Source organism: Peromyscus leucopus, chromosome 19, assembly GCF_004664715.2.
Source record: "Peromyscus leucopus breed LL Stock chromosome 19, UCI_PerLeu_2.1, whole genome shotgun sequence".
Classification (NCBI taxonomy): domain Eukaryota; kingdom Metazoa; phylum Chordata; class Mammalia; order Rodentia; family Cricetidae; genus Peromyscus; species Peromyscus leucopus.
In genome coordinates, this window is record NC_051079.1 from 25981330 (window position 1) to 25998649 (window position 17320).

Below are 17320 nucleotides of genomic sequence, written 5' to 3' on the forward strand. Positions count from 1 at the left end.
CCCAAAAGTTATGTTTTAAATTATGAGATTTTTGCCTTTCCTGATTTAGACAGATCTATTCATCTAGGTTAGAAATCTTTCCTTAACTGACATTTTCATCTGTTGTGCTTTTTTTTTTTTAAAGTAAACAAGGCATCATCCTAATTTTCTGAGCACATTTCTTCCTTAGGACGGGGAGTAAACTAGGTATTTCTCCTCTGATGTTGGCTGCAATGAATGGACATGTTCCTGCAGTGAAATTGCTGCTTGATATGGGTTCAGATATTAATGCACAAATAGAGACCAATCGGAACACAGCTCTCACGCTGGCCTGTTTCCAGGGCCGAGCAGAAGTAGTGAGTTTGCTTTTGGACCGCAAAGCCAATGTTGAACATAGGGCAAAGGTAAGAAATTTTATAATTTGTCAACATTTTCAGCTTCAGTTTTATAGGAACAAGTATGGCATTTCAGCTCATCCCCAGTGCGGGTTTAGGGAACTAAACAGTGCCAGCGATACACACTATTAACATTTAAAAAAAATCATCTTTAATGACACATATACTTACTATGCTAAAAACACTAAACAAAAAAACTTCATGGATTATAAAATTGGACAACAAAAATCTAATTTAACCATGATAAATTCTGAGAGATTCATGACTATTTTGAATTTAGAAATAGCAGTACTTTGACTTTCTTTACCCTGAAATATTAGGTACTTATATAGCTAGGTGGAAGTTTTTTAAATGAGATGACAACTAAAACCTTATGTCACTTAAGATTGGAAAATCTGAATGAAAAGTTCATGTGTCTCATTTATAACATTCCTTTTCTTTCTTTCTTTCTTTCTTTTTTTTTTTTTTTTTTGGAGACAGGGTCTCTTTATGTAGCTGTCCTAGAACTTGCTTTCTTTGTAGACCAGGCTGGCCACAGAGACCCTCCTGCATCTGCCTCCTGAGTTCTGGTATTAAAGACATGCACTACCACTCCCAGCCTTTTTATTTTTAAAAAATGTATGTGTATGAATGCTTGTCTGCATGTTTATGTGTGTACCATGTACATGCCTGGTGATTGCAGAGGTTAGAAGAGCTTGTAGTTACAGGTGTTTGTGAGCCATGATGTGGATGCTGGGAACTGAATTCAGATCATTTGCAAGAGGAGCCAGTGCTCCTAACTGCTGAGCCATCTTTTCAGTCCCTCAGTTAATATTCTTAAAATATATTGCAATACCATGAAAACCTGTCTGAAACAAAAAGTTTGGGGGCTAGAGAGATGGCTTAGTGGGTAGGGATGTTTACCTATTAGCCTGATGACCTGAGATCCCTAGAACCCTCATAGTGGAAAGAAAGGATGAACTCTCTGAAAGCTGTCCTCTGACTTCTACATGTGTGCAATGGCATGAGCATCCTCTCCAACACATATATAGAATAATTAAATAAAAAAAATTTATAAGAAAATACAAACAGACCAATAATTTGTATGAGGTTACATCAGCAGTCAAACATTTCCCCAAAATAAAAACACAGAGCTGATTGTTACACTGGTGGACTCTACAAAGAAATTGAGGGGTAATTCTTTCACTCTTTCATGCAGTATATAATTCGCCTTGATCGTGTTCCCTCTCCTAATATCCTCTTCTCCCTCCTACTGAACCCCTTCTTCCCAACAAGTCCTTCTCCTATTTCCTTTTTAAACATTTTGTATTACATTTGTTTCTTTGTGTGTATGTTCCTGTGTACACAAGTACATGCCAGGTCATGTATGGAAGTCAGAGGATAACTTGAGGTAATTGGTTTTCTCCTTCCACAATGTGGATCTTGGATTGAAACTAAGGTGGCCATACTTGTTATCACATGCCTTTACCTGCTAAGCCATCTCACCAACACACATAAACCCACTTTTGTGTTTGTGTGTGTGTGTGTGTGTGTGTGTGTGTGTGTGTGTGTGTGTTCATGAGCATAGGTGGGTGGGGGTTATTTACTTAAGCAAAGGCACATTACCTATCAGTTGTTACATCACTAAGGAATAGGAGTTCTTCTCTTCCAGAAGCCATTAACTCTTAGGGAGCGGTGGAGCCTTATGAGCCCCTCTGCCATCCATGATGGAATGTTGATGGTTCAGTCTTCTGTAGGTAGCCACTGTTGCTGTGATGTCATGGGTGCAGTGGTCATGTGACATACAAAAGATCGCCTTTTCCTTTTCAATTACAAGTATTAATTGTAGTCTTTTCACCTATTAAAAGCCCTAGAATGATGCATACTGTTTGGGGACTAGTATTTGTTTGTTTTCTTTCATTTTGGTTTGGGGATTGTTTTGAGACAGTAACCCAGGCTAGACTTGAACTGAACTTCCTGACTCTACCTCCCTAGTGCATGGATTACAGGCACCATGCCTGGCTTAAGAAGTGTCTTTGATAAAAAGTCAGGCCAAGCATGGTGGCATAGTCTTAAAATTCCAACATTATAGAAGCTAGGGCAGGAAAACTTCATGTTTGAGAACCCTCTGGGCTATATCAGTAAGACTCCTTCAAAGGGATAGGGTAAGAAAATGAGTAATTCTAGCTCCCTCAAACTCACTCTTCCTGCCTCAGCATCCTGAGAGCTGAGCTCAGGTATCTTGGCACCTGGCTTTGCTTTCCTTCTTGTTTACGATTATGAGTATGCCTCATTAATTCTAACAATTCTCACTTGGTGTTTAGTAAGATTTACTTATTCAAGTATTTATTTATTTTGGGTGCTGTTGGAACAGGATTTCATGAGGTCTACACTAGGGATTATCTTGAGATCCTGATCCTGATCCTTCTAATTCCACCTCCCAAGAGTTGGGATTATAGGAGCTACCACAAAACTAATTTAGTACAATTGAAAAAAGAATGTTATTTAGTTTTTTCATGAGATAAAATTCGAAACAGAATGTACTTCAATATGAATTAGTTGAGTCTTTTAAAGAAGTTACATAATTTCATTGTATTTTTTACTGATTTAAACAGACTGGTCTTACCCCCTTGATGGAAGCAGCTTCTGGAGGATATGCAGAGGTTGGAAGAGTTCTCCTTGATAAAGGAGCAGATGTCAATGCGCCTCCTGTCCCTTCCTCAAGAGACACTGCTTTGACAATAGCAGCAGACAAAGGCCACTACAAATTCTGTGAGCTCCTGATTAACAGGTGAGTAAATTTCTGTTGATACATGTAGAACTCTAACGATCCCTTTCGCTTTCTGTGGACCTTTAAAAGTGAATTTAAAAACAAATTGTATGGTAAAGAAATCATAACCATAAAATGTCAGCCTCTTATAGTAAACATACTGTTGATTTTTTTTTTTTGTTTATAGGGGAGCCCATATTGATGTTCGTAACAAGAAGGGAAATACACCACTTTGGCTGGCATCCAATGGTGGTCATTTTGATGTAGTACAATTGCTAGTGCAAGCAGGTGCTGATGTGGATGCAGCAGACAACCGAAAAATCACACCTCTTATGTCAGCATTTCGCAAGGTAATATGGCATAAGGGGAAAAGATAAAATTTAATGCTTTTTAAACTACTATAAGTTGAAACCTTGTGCAAAATATAAACTGAAGTCACTGATTATTGCTGGACATGGTGTTTCCTGCCTTAATCCCAGCACTCAGGAAAGCAGAGGCAGGAAGATCTCTGAGTTCAAGGGCAGCATGTTCTACATGAGATCCAGGCCAGCCAGGAGTGAAACCCTGTCTTTAAAAACAAGCAAACATTACTATTGCCAGGCTTGGTGGCACATCTTGTAATCCCAGCATTCAGGAGGTGAACTCTGGATCTTCAGAGTTTCAGGCCACCTTGGCTATAAAAGTAAGTTAAAGGCCAGCCTGCGATGCATGAGTCCCTATCTCACACAAACAAAAACACTGCTGTCTTTTCATTATTTTCTGGCTACACCTAAGAATTATTTGGTAGTTCACTGTAATCAGCTTTGTTGTTAATTCATTGATGTCCTGAGTAGCTTATATTATGTCATACTACTGAAGCATAAAATGTAGGGCTGGGGAGATGGCTCAGTGACTAAGAATTTTTTCTCTGCATGCAAGATGCTTAGCACACAGATTAAAAGCCAGTCATGGCTACACCTGCCTGGAACCCCATTGTTTGGGTCAGGGACAACCTAGTTAGAATGACAAGCTTCTGGTTGAGTGAAAAACCCTGTCTCAAGGCAATAAGGCAGAGAGATTAATACAGTAAAACACCCAGAGTCCTGCTCTGGCCTCTGCATGCACACATGCCACACTTACACGCATATAACACACACACACACACACACACACACACACACACACACACACACAATGAAATTTAAGGAAAGCAATAGATACATACAAATGGTTGTTTCTGAATAAAAGGGAATGAACTTTTATGAAAAATTTATGACTCATTATATATGTGTGTATATATGTATGCTCATTTTCTGCTTTTAAAAAATGTCTACATCTTATAATTAATGACAGATAATAAAGTACTGCATGTGGTCTATGAAGCCCAGCCCTGCATAATTTTGTTCTTGTTACCTTCCATGGCTGAATCATTTATATTTCTCTTCCCCTTTTGTATACTATATTGTATTGTCACTGACCTAGAATGCACTAGGCTTTTTGCTCATTTATTTCCCTTTTTTGAAAATTTACTTACTTACTCTTCAACCTGGGCCACCATTCTGCTCATCCTTTATTTCTCATTTTAAATGACTTTTCAGAGTTTTTCTCTAATACCCAATTTGAGAAAGGTTTTATAGTTGAAATTTTATTTTCATTTTAATTTGTAATTACATGTTCAAACATTTTTACTATTTTCATGCCCATGAGGGCTAAGAAACATTACTATCATTTTCCTACTGATTATTCCCAGTTTAAGGTTTTGTTTATTTATTTATTCTAGTTTTATGATTTTTTTTTTTTTTTTTTAAGACCAGTCTTACTATATAACCCTGACTGGCCTGGAACTAAAAATGTAGACCAGGATGTCCTTGAACTGACAGAGCTTCTGCCTCTCAAGGTCAGAACTTAGAGGCATCTATCACCACATCCAGTTTCAGACCTTTTTAAAACAAAAATGTATTTTATATGTAGAATGTTTGCCTGCATGCATATATGTGCACCATATGCATGTTTGGTATGAAGGGAAACTAGAAGAGAACATTGGATCCCATGAAACTAAAGTAACAGATGGTTGTAACCATCATGTGTATGTAGAGAACTGAACCCCATCTTCTGCCAGCATAGCAAGTACTCTTATCCACTGAGCCATTTCTCCAGCCCCCCAGTTTTTTGTTTTTTGTTTTGTTTTAATTGTGGGTATTGCATGGGCATGCAAGTGGAGGCCAGGGGCTTTAGATCCTAGATACTTTAAACTCTAAGCCATCTCTCCACCCCTAATCACCCACCCACCCCCACCCACCCCCAAGACAGGGTTTCTCTGTGTAGTTTGGTGCCTGTCTTGTATCTCGCTCTATAGACCAGGCTGGCCTCTAACTCACAGAGATCTGCCCATCTCTGCTTCCTGAGTGCTGAGATTAAAGGCGTGCTCCACCATTACCATTACCATTACCACTACCACTACCACCACCACCACCACCACCACCACCACCACCACCACCACCACCACCACCCACCCCTAATATTTTTAGACTTAAAAGTCTTTTGCTGGGTGGTGGTGACCCATGAGTTCAGTCCCAGCACTGAGGAGGCACAGGCAGGCAGATCTCTTTAAGAGTTCAAGGTCAGCCTGGTCTACAGAGAGAATTCTAGGAAAGCCAAGGCTACACAGAAACCTTGTCTCAAAAAACAAAAGCAAGGGCTGGAGAGATGGCTCAGTGGTTAAGAGCACTGACTGCTCTTCCAGAGGTCCAGAGGTCCTGAGTTCAATTCCCAGCAACCACATGGTGGCTCACAACCATCTGTTAGGAGATCTGGTGCCCCCTTCTGGCCTGCAGTCATACATGCTGTATACATAATAAATCTTTAACAAAACAAAACAAAACAAAAAACAACCCAAAAAACAAAAAATCTTTTAATTAAAGTCTAATTTAGAGCAAAGAACAAAAATCTTGTACAGTTTGACTTTGTATCAATGCATATACCATGTGCTTCATACCCTATAAAGGTAAAAGGTATTTTCCTAACCCTAGAAGATCATCTAGTATCTGGTTTGGATTAATTTCTTGTCCCAGAGGCAACTACTTTATATTTTCTTGTCTCCCCTAGAAACAGACTAATATCTTCTTTTGTTATAGTTAGGAAGCCCGTTTGTTGTGGGGATTGCTTTTACTGTTGTTTGTTTGTTGGGGGCAGAGGGCCGGTGTATGTGTGTGTGTGTCTGTCTATCTGTCTGATAGTGTGTGAATGGAAGTCAGAAGACAGCCTGCAGGATTCAATTTGTTTCTATCCTGTGGGTCCTGTGGAATCACATTCAGGTTGTCAGGCCCTATGGCAAGTGCCATCACCAGCTGAGTCATCACACCAACCTGAGACAAGACGTTCTTGAGGATGTTTTAGGACATAGGAAGGGAAACTTTGCAAGCTTTGTTGTATAAAGTAGATGTTCTTAGACTCTTACCTATCAGTAAATCCCCAGTAAGGGCATCTAGAAAGTGTTTTATCAGCCAGGTGTCTCACACCTTCAGTCCCTGCAGTCAGGAGGCAGAGACAGGTGGATCTCTGAGTTTGAAGCCAGCCTGGTCTACAGAGTTGCAGGATAGCCAGGGCTACACAGAGAAACCCAGGCTTGAGAAAAAAGAGTTTTATCTATATGCAAGTCATAAAGTTCAGGAAAATGTTATAGACCACCTTGTTTATTAGTAAGATGAAACCCAAATAATGCCTAGAAAAATGGTGTTTACACACTTAGTGCCCTTTACACTGAGATTCATTTCACATTGCCCATTTTTACCTTATTAGTAGATTTATTATATAAAATGCTTTTTCAATAATACTTTCTTGCTTTCTGTGGGAAATGGGATAATTAATATCTCTTCTACCATATACTCTTTGCTTGCTTGCTTGCTTGCTTTTGTTTTTTGAGATTAGGATATCTTTATGTAGCCCTGACTGTCCTGAAGCTTACTATGTAAACCAGACTGGCTTCGACGTCACAGAGATCCATCCATCCATCTTGAGGGCTGGGATTAAAGGCATACACCATCATGACCAGCCTACCACCATATGTCTTTGAGCATGTTATACTTACATTTTTCTGTTTATAAACTGAACAGTGTCCATATTTCCATAATTATAAATTTAGTAAACTATAATTTTTCACATTAAGTTGTTAAACAAGGATAAAATTTCAAAGAATCCTTTCATGATGTTTTGTATTTTTTATAGGGTCATGTAAAAGTTGTTCAGTATTTGGTGAAGGAAGTCAATCAGTTTCCGTCTGATATAGAATGTATGAGATACATAGCAACAATCACAGATAAGGTAAGTTTACTGTGTTATTGAAGCACATTTTTATTCTTTAGCATTATATGCCAAGAAGTATAATGTAAGAACTCGCTTTCCCTGGGCATGTACTATGACAAGAGTATATGCTTAGCTGGCAGAAGGTACCAAACAAAGAACTTTTTCTTCTTGTCATCTAAAGGTTAGAATAGGGGTCTTACTGTGGGTGTTGGTGGCACACGCCTTTAATCCCATCAGAGGAGGAGGCAGAGGCATGAGGAACTCTGTGAGTTGGAGGCCAGCCTGGTCTACAGAGTGAGTTCCAGGACAGCCAGGGCTGTTACACAGAGTAGCCCTGTCTCAAAAACCTCCCACACCCCCAAAAAAGAAAAGAAAGATGCCTTTGTCTTACATGGTGATGCACACTTAAATTCCCAGTACTTGAGAGGAAGAGGCAGGAGGATTGCTAAAAGTTTGAGGGCAGCCAGAGCTGCATAAGGAGATGTTGTCTCAAAAAAAAAGGCCTTATTTTTGCCACACATGGTAGTTCCATACCAGTTGTTCCAGCACTTGGTTCAGAGGCGGGGGTTCAGCAACTCAAATTCAAGTCCAGCCTTAACAGTTTAATGGGGTTGGAGGCTAGTTTGGGCTGAGATGCTATCTCAAAAAGAAAAAAATTTAAAGATATTTCCTTCTTAAGAAGGATTGATGCAGAACTGAATTCAAAGTGTAATTTGATTTGATTTAGCCAATTTTCAGTTGTTGAAGTTTTAACTTGTGTACCTTCTTTATAGGTACATTATATTGGATCCTTTACTTTAAATATTTTTGTACTTATTATATAATTGTATTTTGGCCTGCAGGAACTGCTGAAAAAGTGTCACCAATGTGTTGAGACGATTGTGAAGGCTAAAGATCAGCAGGCTGCAGAAGCAAATAAAAATGCAAGCATTCTGCTAAAAGAACTCGATCTGGAAAAGGTGAGGGGTGGGATGAGCATCTTGTTTGTTTGTTTTAATTTTTTTATATTATTATTATTATTATTATTATTATTATTATTATATTATCAGCTTGAAACAGTACAAATTCTTATCCTAATAGTGAAATGTTTCACTGAAGTTTGCCCAGTGATTGAGTAAAACCAAAACATATTATAAGCCACAGTCATCCTAGGAGCACCTTGTTGAAATCAAAGTTGGAGTAGTTTGTTGTCTGTATGAATAGTAGTCTTTAGCAAAATATGATTAAAAAGTTATAGTAAACGTTCTTTTTTTTTTTGGTTTGGAGACAGGGTTTCTCTGTATAGCTTTGCGCCTTTCCTGAAACTCGCTTTGTAGCCCAGGCTGACCTAAACTCACAGAGATCTGCCTGCCTTTGCCTCCTGAGTGTTGGGACTAAAGGTGTGCGCCACCACTGCCCAGCATAAACTTTCTTTGTAAAGTTCTTATATTCTGAACTATCAAAATAAACATTGAGACCATATAATGGAGAGACTAGATTTTTCTCACATGACATCACTGTCTAAGTTAAGTGGTTTTAACATTAGTCTGAGAAATATACTAAAGCATTGAAAATCCTTTGTTTATTATAAGATTTGGACTAAAGTGGCTTATTACATTGCCTTCTAATGAGTGTTTAAGGGTTAGAGGTGGAACTTAAGAATAGAATGCTACAACACACCCTGTCTAAAAGTATCAATCCGATGAGGGCCAGGAATGGTGACGCACACCTTTAATCCAAGTACTTGGGAGGCAGAGACAGGAAGATCTGAGAGTTTGAGATTGGCCTCATCTACATAGTGAGTTCTAGGCGAGCTAGGAAAACATAGTTATAGACTATTTCTCAAAAACAAATGAAGGAAGAAGGAGGAGGAGGGAGGCTAAAAGTATTTGAGCAGATTTGCAAAGAGAAATTACCCCTCTACTATGATTTCCACAACTGAATAAAAAGGATATGTATTCTTAATGATCCAGTTTTAGAAATCCAACAAAAGGCAAAGACTCAAGGTCTGAGTATGAATGGCCACTAAGATGGCTCAATAGATAAAAGTATTTGCTGCAAAAGCAGAGTTCAGTCTCCGGCACCCAAATAAAGGTGGAAGGACAATTCTGCAAAGCTGTCCCCTGTGATACCCTGTGCATACACACAAACTTATGATAATACTTGTAATAGAAGTAGTTATAATAATAAATTTAAGATAAAAATTGTGTGCAAGGACATTCATCGTATTATTATAATAGGCAAAAGCAAAAACCTTAAAAGTCTTGTCATTTGGAAATTAATTTTAATACTTTCATGTATTTGATTACAGAAACAAGACTGGGAAAAGTTATATACATTTTTGTTTTATTTTTTAGTTTGATTTTTGTTCTTATTCTGAGACAGGACCATATTCTTAGCCAAGGCTTACTATGCCTCAGCTGGAATTGAATTTATAACAATATGTTTATCTTGGCCTTTTAAGTGCTGGGATTACAAAAAATGTACCTATCCAGCTCATTTTGTTTTGTTGTTTCTATTTTAAGTTAATTGTATGTGTGTGGTGCTAGGGATTCAGCCTGGAGCCTTGCACATGCTAGGTAAGTATTCTACCCTCAGGCATGGTAGGCAAGCACTCTACCCATGAGCTATAGCCCCAGCCTTCTTTTTGCTTTTATTTCAAGACAGATTCAGAATAGGCGGTGGTGGCACATGCCTTTAATTTTGATGACATCCAGTTTGTGTTTTCTTTTGTTGCTTTTATAAATGTGTTTGAGACTGGCATCCACAGGAAGTAAAGAACAGAAATGACATTTCATTTAGTATTTAAATTACTGCATCGGGGCTGGAGACATGGCTCAGCTGTTGAGCACAGGTGTTGTTGCACTTGCAGAGATCTGGGTGCAGTTCCCAGCAGCCACATTGGTGGCTTACAACCATCCATAACTGCAGTCCTAGAGGATCCCGTGCCTGCTTTTGACCTTCTTGGGCACCAGGCATGCCAAGAGGTGGAAAGAACACCTATACACAAATAAATCTTAAAAAAATGTTTTTACATTATTAAATTAAATGATACACTTTATTTGCAGTCAAGAGAAGAGAGCAGAAAGCAAGCTCTTGCAGCTAAAAGAGAGAAGAGAAAAGAAAAGAGAAAAAAGAAAAAAGAGGAGCAGAAAAGGAAACAGGAAGATGAGGAGAACAAACCTAAAGAGAATTCAGAACAACCAGAGGGTGAAGATGAAGAGGAGAATGACGAAGATGGTAAAAAAGACTCATCTGATTTAGATATAAATTCATCCTTTGTTAGTCAGCGTAGTAAATAAACCTGTAATCCTACCATATAGGATGCTAAGGCAGGAGATGGTCAGGCTAGGCTACATAGAAAGACCCTGTTTCTAAATAAACAAGTAAAATTTAAATTAACCTTTTGGGAGGCACCCTTGTTAAGGGTTTCATTACTTTAATCTGAAATTGATAGTTGGTTTTTATAGTAAATAATACTAAATGCTTTACACTATAAACTAATAGAGAAAACAAGGTGAAGGCAAGCATGACTTAAAGAGGTGGAGTGTAATTTAAGTCAACCAGTAAAGCACCTTGTATATATTAAAGGGTACTATTAAAGTAAAAAGTTTGCCAGTCTTCCTTCGGGTTCTTCTCTACCTGTAACTTCCCTGATTAGAATAATTCCTTAGTAAACTCTTAGCTGAGGTTAAGGCCAAAAAACCATGGACGTTAGCCTTGTCAGTTGAGATGTTTGTGGTGCTGCCTAGTAGTTCTTGGAGTAGGCAATTAATTGTGTTTGAATTCTAGTCTGTCGATATTATTCCGGATTCTTCCTAAATTCATACTATATTACAGTTTTTGAATAGTTCATAGGACTTGAATTATCAGTCTTAAGAATACTAATGGCAGGGCTGCAGAGATGGCGCAGTGGTTAAGAGCACTGGCTGTTCTTCCAGAGGACCTAAGTTCAATTCCCAGTACCCACATGGCAGTTCACAATTCACCCACAAACTCCAGTTCTAGAGAATGCACCCTCACACATACACACATGCAGACAAAACACCAAATAACATAAAATAAGTAACTAAATCATTTAAAGAAAAAAAGAATACTGATGGTGTGTGTGTGTATATACGTATATATTCATTCTACACCAACTTACACATCAGAATATTATTAGTGAAAAGGAAAATACAACCTAAAAGGTTGATTTATTATGAGATATTTTATGTATTCTGTCACGATTTGTTTTTGGATCTTTGGCTCTCATTGTGATTTTTTTTTTTTAATAATTTCAGCAGAGCAGGAAATTCCCATAGAGCCTCCGAGTGCAACCACTACCACCACAATTGGAATCTCTGCTACATCTGCCACGTTCACAAATGTATTTGGGAAAAAAAGAGCCAATGTAGTGACAACCCCCAGCACCAATCGGAAAAATAAGAAGAATAAGACAAAAGAGTCCCCTTCCATGGCACATTTAATTTTACCTGAACCACATATGTCTTTAGCAGAACAAAAAGCAGATAAAAACAAAATCAATGGAGAACCTAGAGGTGGTGGTACAGGTGGCAACAGTGACTCGGATAACTTAGATAGCACGGACTGCAACAGTGAGAGCAGCAGTGGTGGGAAAAGCCAGGAGTTAAACTTCACTGTGGACCTGAATTCCACCGGTGACAGAAGGGGCCCCACAGTTCTCAGTTCTCAAGAAGAAAAGACGGTTCCTGCCACTTCCAAGACTCAGACACGGTAAATTTTCCTATTTTGTTAACTCTATATTCACTGCTCTTGCATAAAATTTCAGTTTGTTATCTAAGTACAAGTGGTATTGAAGTATCTAAAATATTACCTTGTCTCCAGTCTTCAGAACTAAAATTCATCTGTCCTTTTAATCATGTGCTTATTGTAAAGATTACTAGATATTTTTTATAAGATTCTTAGTCTGAAGTTTAAAAATATTACCATGCTTTGATTTTATTTAACGGTGTTAATTTTATTGTATAGCCCATTTTGATACTAAAGTAGATGGTGGACTCTTTGCTTATATTGTTTGTTTTCCTGTCTTGATTATCGAATATATATACCAAGCTTTAAAGAGTCTTTCATTGTAATTTTGTCTATGTACTCTCTTGAATTTCTACCTTTTGTTGAACTCTGTAATTCCCTTTTCTCAGCCTTGAAGGTGAAGTGAATTCTAATTCCTTATCAGCAAGCTACAAGTCATTGCCCTTAAGCTCTCCAACCACGAAACTGAATCTCACTAGTCCTAAAAGGGGTCAAAAACGAGAAGAAGGGTGGAAAGAAGTTGTTAGAAGGTAAGTAGAATCAATCCCATCTGTTAGTTTGTTTGCTTCCTTGTTTGGGTCTTCTTTTGCCCCCAGACAGGATTTCCTTAAGCAGCCCTGGCCTGCCTAGAACTCAGTCAGTAAACCAAGATGTCCTTCAATGAATAGCAGTCCTACTGCTGCCTTCAAGTGCTGGGACTACAGGAGTATGCCACTCCAATGGCTTCTTATTTTGCCTTTTTTTTTTTTTTTTTTTTTATGAGTCTGATGCAACCCAGGCTGACCTTAAATTACTGATCCACCTGCCTCTACTGCCCAAGTGTTAGGATTACAGGTGCATACCAACACACCTGGCTTAAAATCCTCCATCTTGAATGATAGGTTACCTATTTGATTGAATGTAACCATTACTACAAACTAATACCATACTAAATCCAGAATATGCTAAAACAAAATTAGAAGCAATATTTACATGCATATTTCATATGACATAATGAAGTAATGAATTGCATTTTATGTATGCTAAATTTGAGACTTTTAAAAAATTGCTAAATATGAGCTGTTTATTGTTTACAGTTATAAGCTAGCATATATTACTCAGTGTAGATTTTGTTTTATTTTTGAGACGGGATTTTACTGTGAAGCCCTGACTGGCCTTGCATTCATAGAGATCCACCTGCCTCTGCCTCTCAAGTGCTGGGATTACAGGTGTGTGTCACCACCACTCCTAGCCCAATATGGTATGCTTTTGTTTTTAATTTAGAAAGAGAAAGCATATTAATTGCAGATTAGTTGACTTGTGATATTTTGAGCAGATTTGAATGTTTACATTATGAGTGAGCTAAATAGGATTTTTGTTTGTTTGTCTTTTTTGTTTTGTTTTCTTTTTGAGACAGAATCTCAGTAAGTAGCCTTGGCTGTCCTGGAACTCACAATGTAGCCCAGGCTGTCCTCAAACTCAAAGAGATCCGCCTGCCTCTGCCTCCTTAGTGCTGGGGTTAAAGGCGTGCACCACTATGTCCCATTTAGAATTTTTGTTTAAATGGCAATTAATTTTTAATCTAATTTTCCTCAACTAAATTCAATATAATAATAGTTTCTAAAATAAGAATTCAGTTAAGGTGAGACTATTCTATAAAATTCTATCAACATACTTAGAAATCTTAACTTTTTGTTCCAATATTTATTGTTTAAAGAAATTTGATTTCATAAGCTCATGGGCAGCCTTCATTTTATAGGTCAAAGAAATTATCTGTTCCAGCCTCAGTGGTGTCCAGAATAATGGGAAGAGGAGGATGCAACATTACAGCAATACAAGATGTTACTGGTGCCCATATTGATGTGGATAAACAAAAAGATAAGAATGGAGAGAGAATGATTACAATAAGGTAACTGTAAAAAAATAAAATAAATACATATATTATTCTGAATCAAAATTTTATAAGAAACACACACACACACACACACACACACACACACACGTAAAATTTATTTAATTTTATGTACATTGGTGTGAAGGTGTCAGATCTCCTAGAACTGGAGATACAGACAGTTGTGAGTTGCCATGTGGGTGCTGGGAATTGAGCCCAAGTCCTTTAGAAGAGCAGCCCGTGCTCTTAATGACTGAACCCATCTCACCAGCCCCAAGAAGCATACTTTTACTAGATAGGAATTTTTTTTTTTTTTAAAGATTTATTTATTTATTATGTATACAGTGTTCTGTTTGCACATATCCCTGCAAGCCAGAAGAGGGCACCAGATCTCATTACAGATGGTTGTGAGCCACCATGTGGTTGCTGGGAATTGAACTCAGGACCTTTGGAAGAACAAACAGTGCTCATAACCTCTGAGCCATCTCTCTAGTCCCCTAGATAGGAATTTTATTTGATAGTTGGAATATAGCTCAGTTATGGTAAATTGCTCATCTAGCACATATTAATCCCAGGGTCAACACCAAGGGGAGAAAAATTGATTCATAAGATTATGTAGGGAAAAAAACAAGATCAAAATGTATTGTATAAAATTTTTTTTCTATTATAAAAATGATTATCTAAGGTGTGTTGTTGTTGTTATTTATATTTTTGGCCTTACTTCATTTGTTCTCCAGGGGTGGTACAGAATCAACAAGATATGCAGTTCAACTTATCAATGCACTTATTCAAGATCCTGCAAAGGAACTAGAAGACTTAATTCCTAAAAACCATATCAGGACACCTGCCAGCACCAAGTCCATTCATACAAACTTCTCATCTGGAGTAGGCACTGCAGCAACTTCCAACAAGAATGCATTTCCCTTGGGTGCTCCAGCTCTTGTAACATCACAAGCAACAACATTATCTACCTTCCAGCCCACTAATAAGCTTAGTAAGAATGTGCCAACAAATGTACGATCTCCTTTCCCAGTTTCTCTTCCCTTAGCTTATCCTCATCCTCATTTTGCTCTGCTGGCTGCTCAAACTATGCAACAGATTCGACATCCTCGCTTACCCATGGCACAGTTTGGAGGCACCTTCTCACCTTCACCTAACACTTGGGGACCATTTCCAGTGAGACCTGTGAATCCTGGCAATACAAATAGTTCTCCAAAGCATAATAATACATCCCGTCTACCTAACCAGAATGGACCTGTTTTACCATCAGAATCTCCTGGACTAGCTACTGCCACTTGTCCTATCACTGTCTCTCCTGTCGTTGCTGCTAGTCAGCAACTATGTATGACGAATACTCGGACTCCTTCATCAGTCAGAAAGCAGTTGTTTGCTTGTGTGCCTAAGACCAGTCCTCCAGCAACAGTGATTTCCTCTGTGACAAGCACTAGTAGTTCTTTGCCTCCTGTCTCCTCCACATCTACCACTAGTGGACAAGTTACCACCACATTTATGCCTACAACTACTCCTCAAGTACAACTTTCTTCACAAAAGACAGAGCCTTTCTCTGCCATACCACCTCCCAAAGAGAAAGTGTCCACACAGGAGCAGTCCTTGACAAACCTATGTACACCATCTCCAACTGCAAACAGTTGTAATAGCTCTGCCAGCAACACCTCAGGAGCTCCAGAAACTCGCCCATCCAGTAGTCCTACTCCTCCCTCCAATAATACACAACAGGAGGGACAGCCACCCAATGTGTCTGATTTAAATCCTATGTCAATGCCTTTTGCCTCTAACTCAGAACCTGCTCCATTGACTTTGGCATCACCTAGATTGGTCACTGCTGATAATCAGGACACTGGTAATTTACCTCAGTTAGCTGTACCAGCACCTCGAGTTTCTCATCGAATGCAGCCCAGAGGTTCTTTTTACTCGGTGGTACCAAATGCAACTATACACCAGGATCCCCAGTCAATTTTTGTTACCAATCCTGTTCCTTTAACACCACCTCAAGGCCCACCAGCTGCAGTGCAGCTTTCATCAGCTGTGAACATTATGAATGGTTCTCAGATGCACATAAACCCAGCAAATAAGTCTTTGCAACCTACATTTGGCCCAGCCACACTTTTTAATCACTTCAGTAGTCTCTTTGATAGCAGTCAGGTACCAGCTAACCAAGGGTGGGGAGATGGTCCCCTGCCCTCAAGAGTTGCTGCAGATGCCTCTTTCACTGTTCAGTCAGCCTTTCTGAGTAACTCTGTACTTGGACACTTGGAAAATGTACACCCTGACAACTCCAAGGCACCTGGCTTCAGACCACCTTCCCAGAGAGTTTCTACCAGTCCAGTTGGTAAGTCATTATTATTGTTGTAGCTAAATGTGGGGCTATTATAACTCACCTTCTAAGCTAATAGGCACTTATTTTGCACCTAATATTATATAACCTTAAGGAAATAATGCCTTTTAGTTAATGCTGCTTAAATAGGCCCTCCAAAATTGCTGTATGTAAATCACATAAAATAAGCTATTTCATACTTTCTCTTTATTTCTGTACCTAACAATAAGGAGATTGATTATACCTTGTATTGTGCCAGTTTTTTGGGAAGTTGGTGTCTATTATATTAATAAAAAGGATTCATGGCATACTTCAAGGATTCCAAATTTATAGACTTTTAAAATTATAGTGATTATTTGTTTTTTCTGATTGAAAACATTGGAAATGCACACTGCTTAGGTATTGCCCCATCATTCACATTACTTTATATTACATTAATGGTGCTGCTACTGGGAAAGATTAAGGTCATATGCTGACTCTTAACAGATTTTTTTTGTTGGAAACAAGGTCTCATTCCGTAACCACACTGGCCTTAAACTATAGCAGTGTTCCTGTATCAGCCAGAGAGTACTGGGATCATAGGCATGAACCACTATTTCTGGCTTTGTCTTCTTGACTTAGAAATTAGATGCTGCTATGGGTTCTAAGAGATCACTGCTATCTATTAGCAACCAACAGATTCTGAGAGAGAGGGGTAGGCATAGTATCCAGTTGTATACCCACTGGTGAGTGCACCAGGCTCAGATGGTTCCAAACTCAGGGTCAAGCAGATAGCCCTAGTAAATTTTGTAGGACACTAAATAAAACCCAATAATATGGAACAGGGATTTGTACAGAAGAAGTGGGGTTGGCTCAGGTAGGAATGAAATAAGTGATTGTTACAGAGGAGAGTAATCAGAATACATTATAAATGTGTGAAATTGTCAAAGGAAAAAAATAATAATTAGCTGCTGATACTG

At 38.5% G+C, this 17320-nt stretch overlaps 1 protein-coding gene across 8 annotated transcripts in view; it reads left to right on the forward strand.

Moving 5' to 3' along the window:
* The window catches only part of LOC114705084 (ankyrin repeat and KH domain-containing protein 1), a 118595-nt gene that overhangs the window by 84704 nt on the left and 16571 nt on the right, over positions 1 to 17320 (forward strand). For 7 of the 8 annotated variants that reach the window (XM_028886733.2, XM_028886736.2, XM_028886735.2 and 4 more), the window contains 10 exons: positions 170 to 383; positions 2969 to 3144; positions 3311 to 3473; positions 7327 to 7422; positions 8247 to 8363; positions 10452 to 10623; positions 11667 to 12120; positions 12546 to 12686; positions 13895 to 14044; positions 14764 to 16376. In XM_028886733.2, coding sequence (XP_028742566.1) covers positions 170 to 383; positions 2969 to 3144; positions 3311 to 3473; positions 7327 to 7422; positions 8247 to 8363; positions 10452 to 10623; positions 11667 to 12120; positions 12546 to 12686; positions 13895 to 14044; positions 14764 to 16376 — 3296 coding nt within the window. The remainder of the gene's footprint in view (positions 1 to 169; positions 384 to 2968; positions 3145 to 3310; positions 3474 to 7326; positions 7423 to 8246; positions 8364 to 10451; positions 10624 to 11666; positions 12121 to 12545; positions 12687 to 13894; positions 14045 to 14763; positions 16377 to 17320) is intronic. The other variant, XM_028886734.2, reaches the window with a different exon arrangement.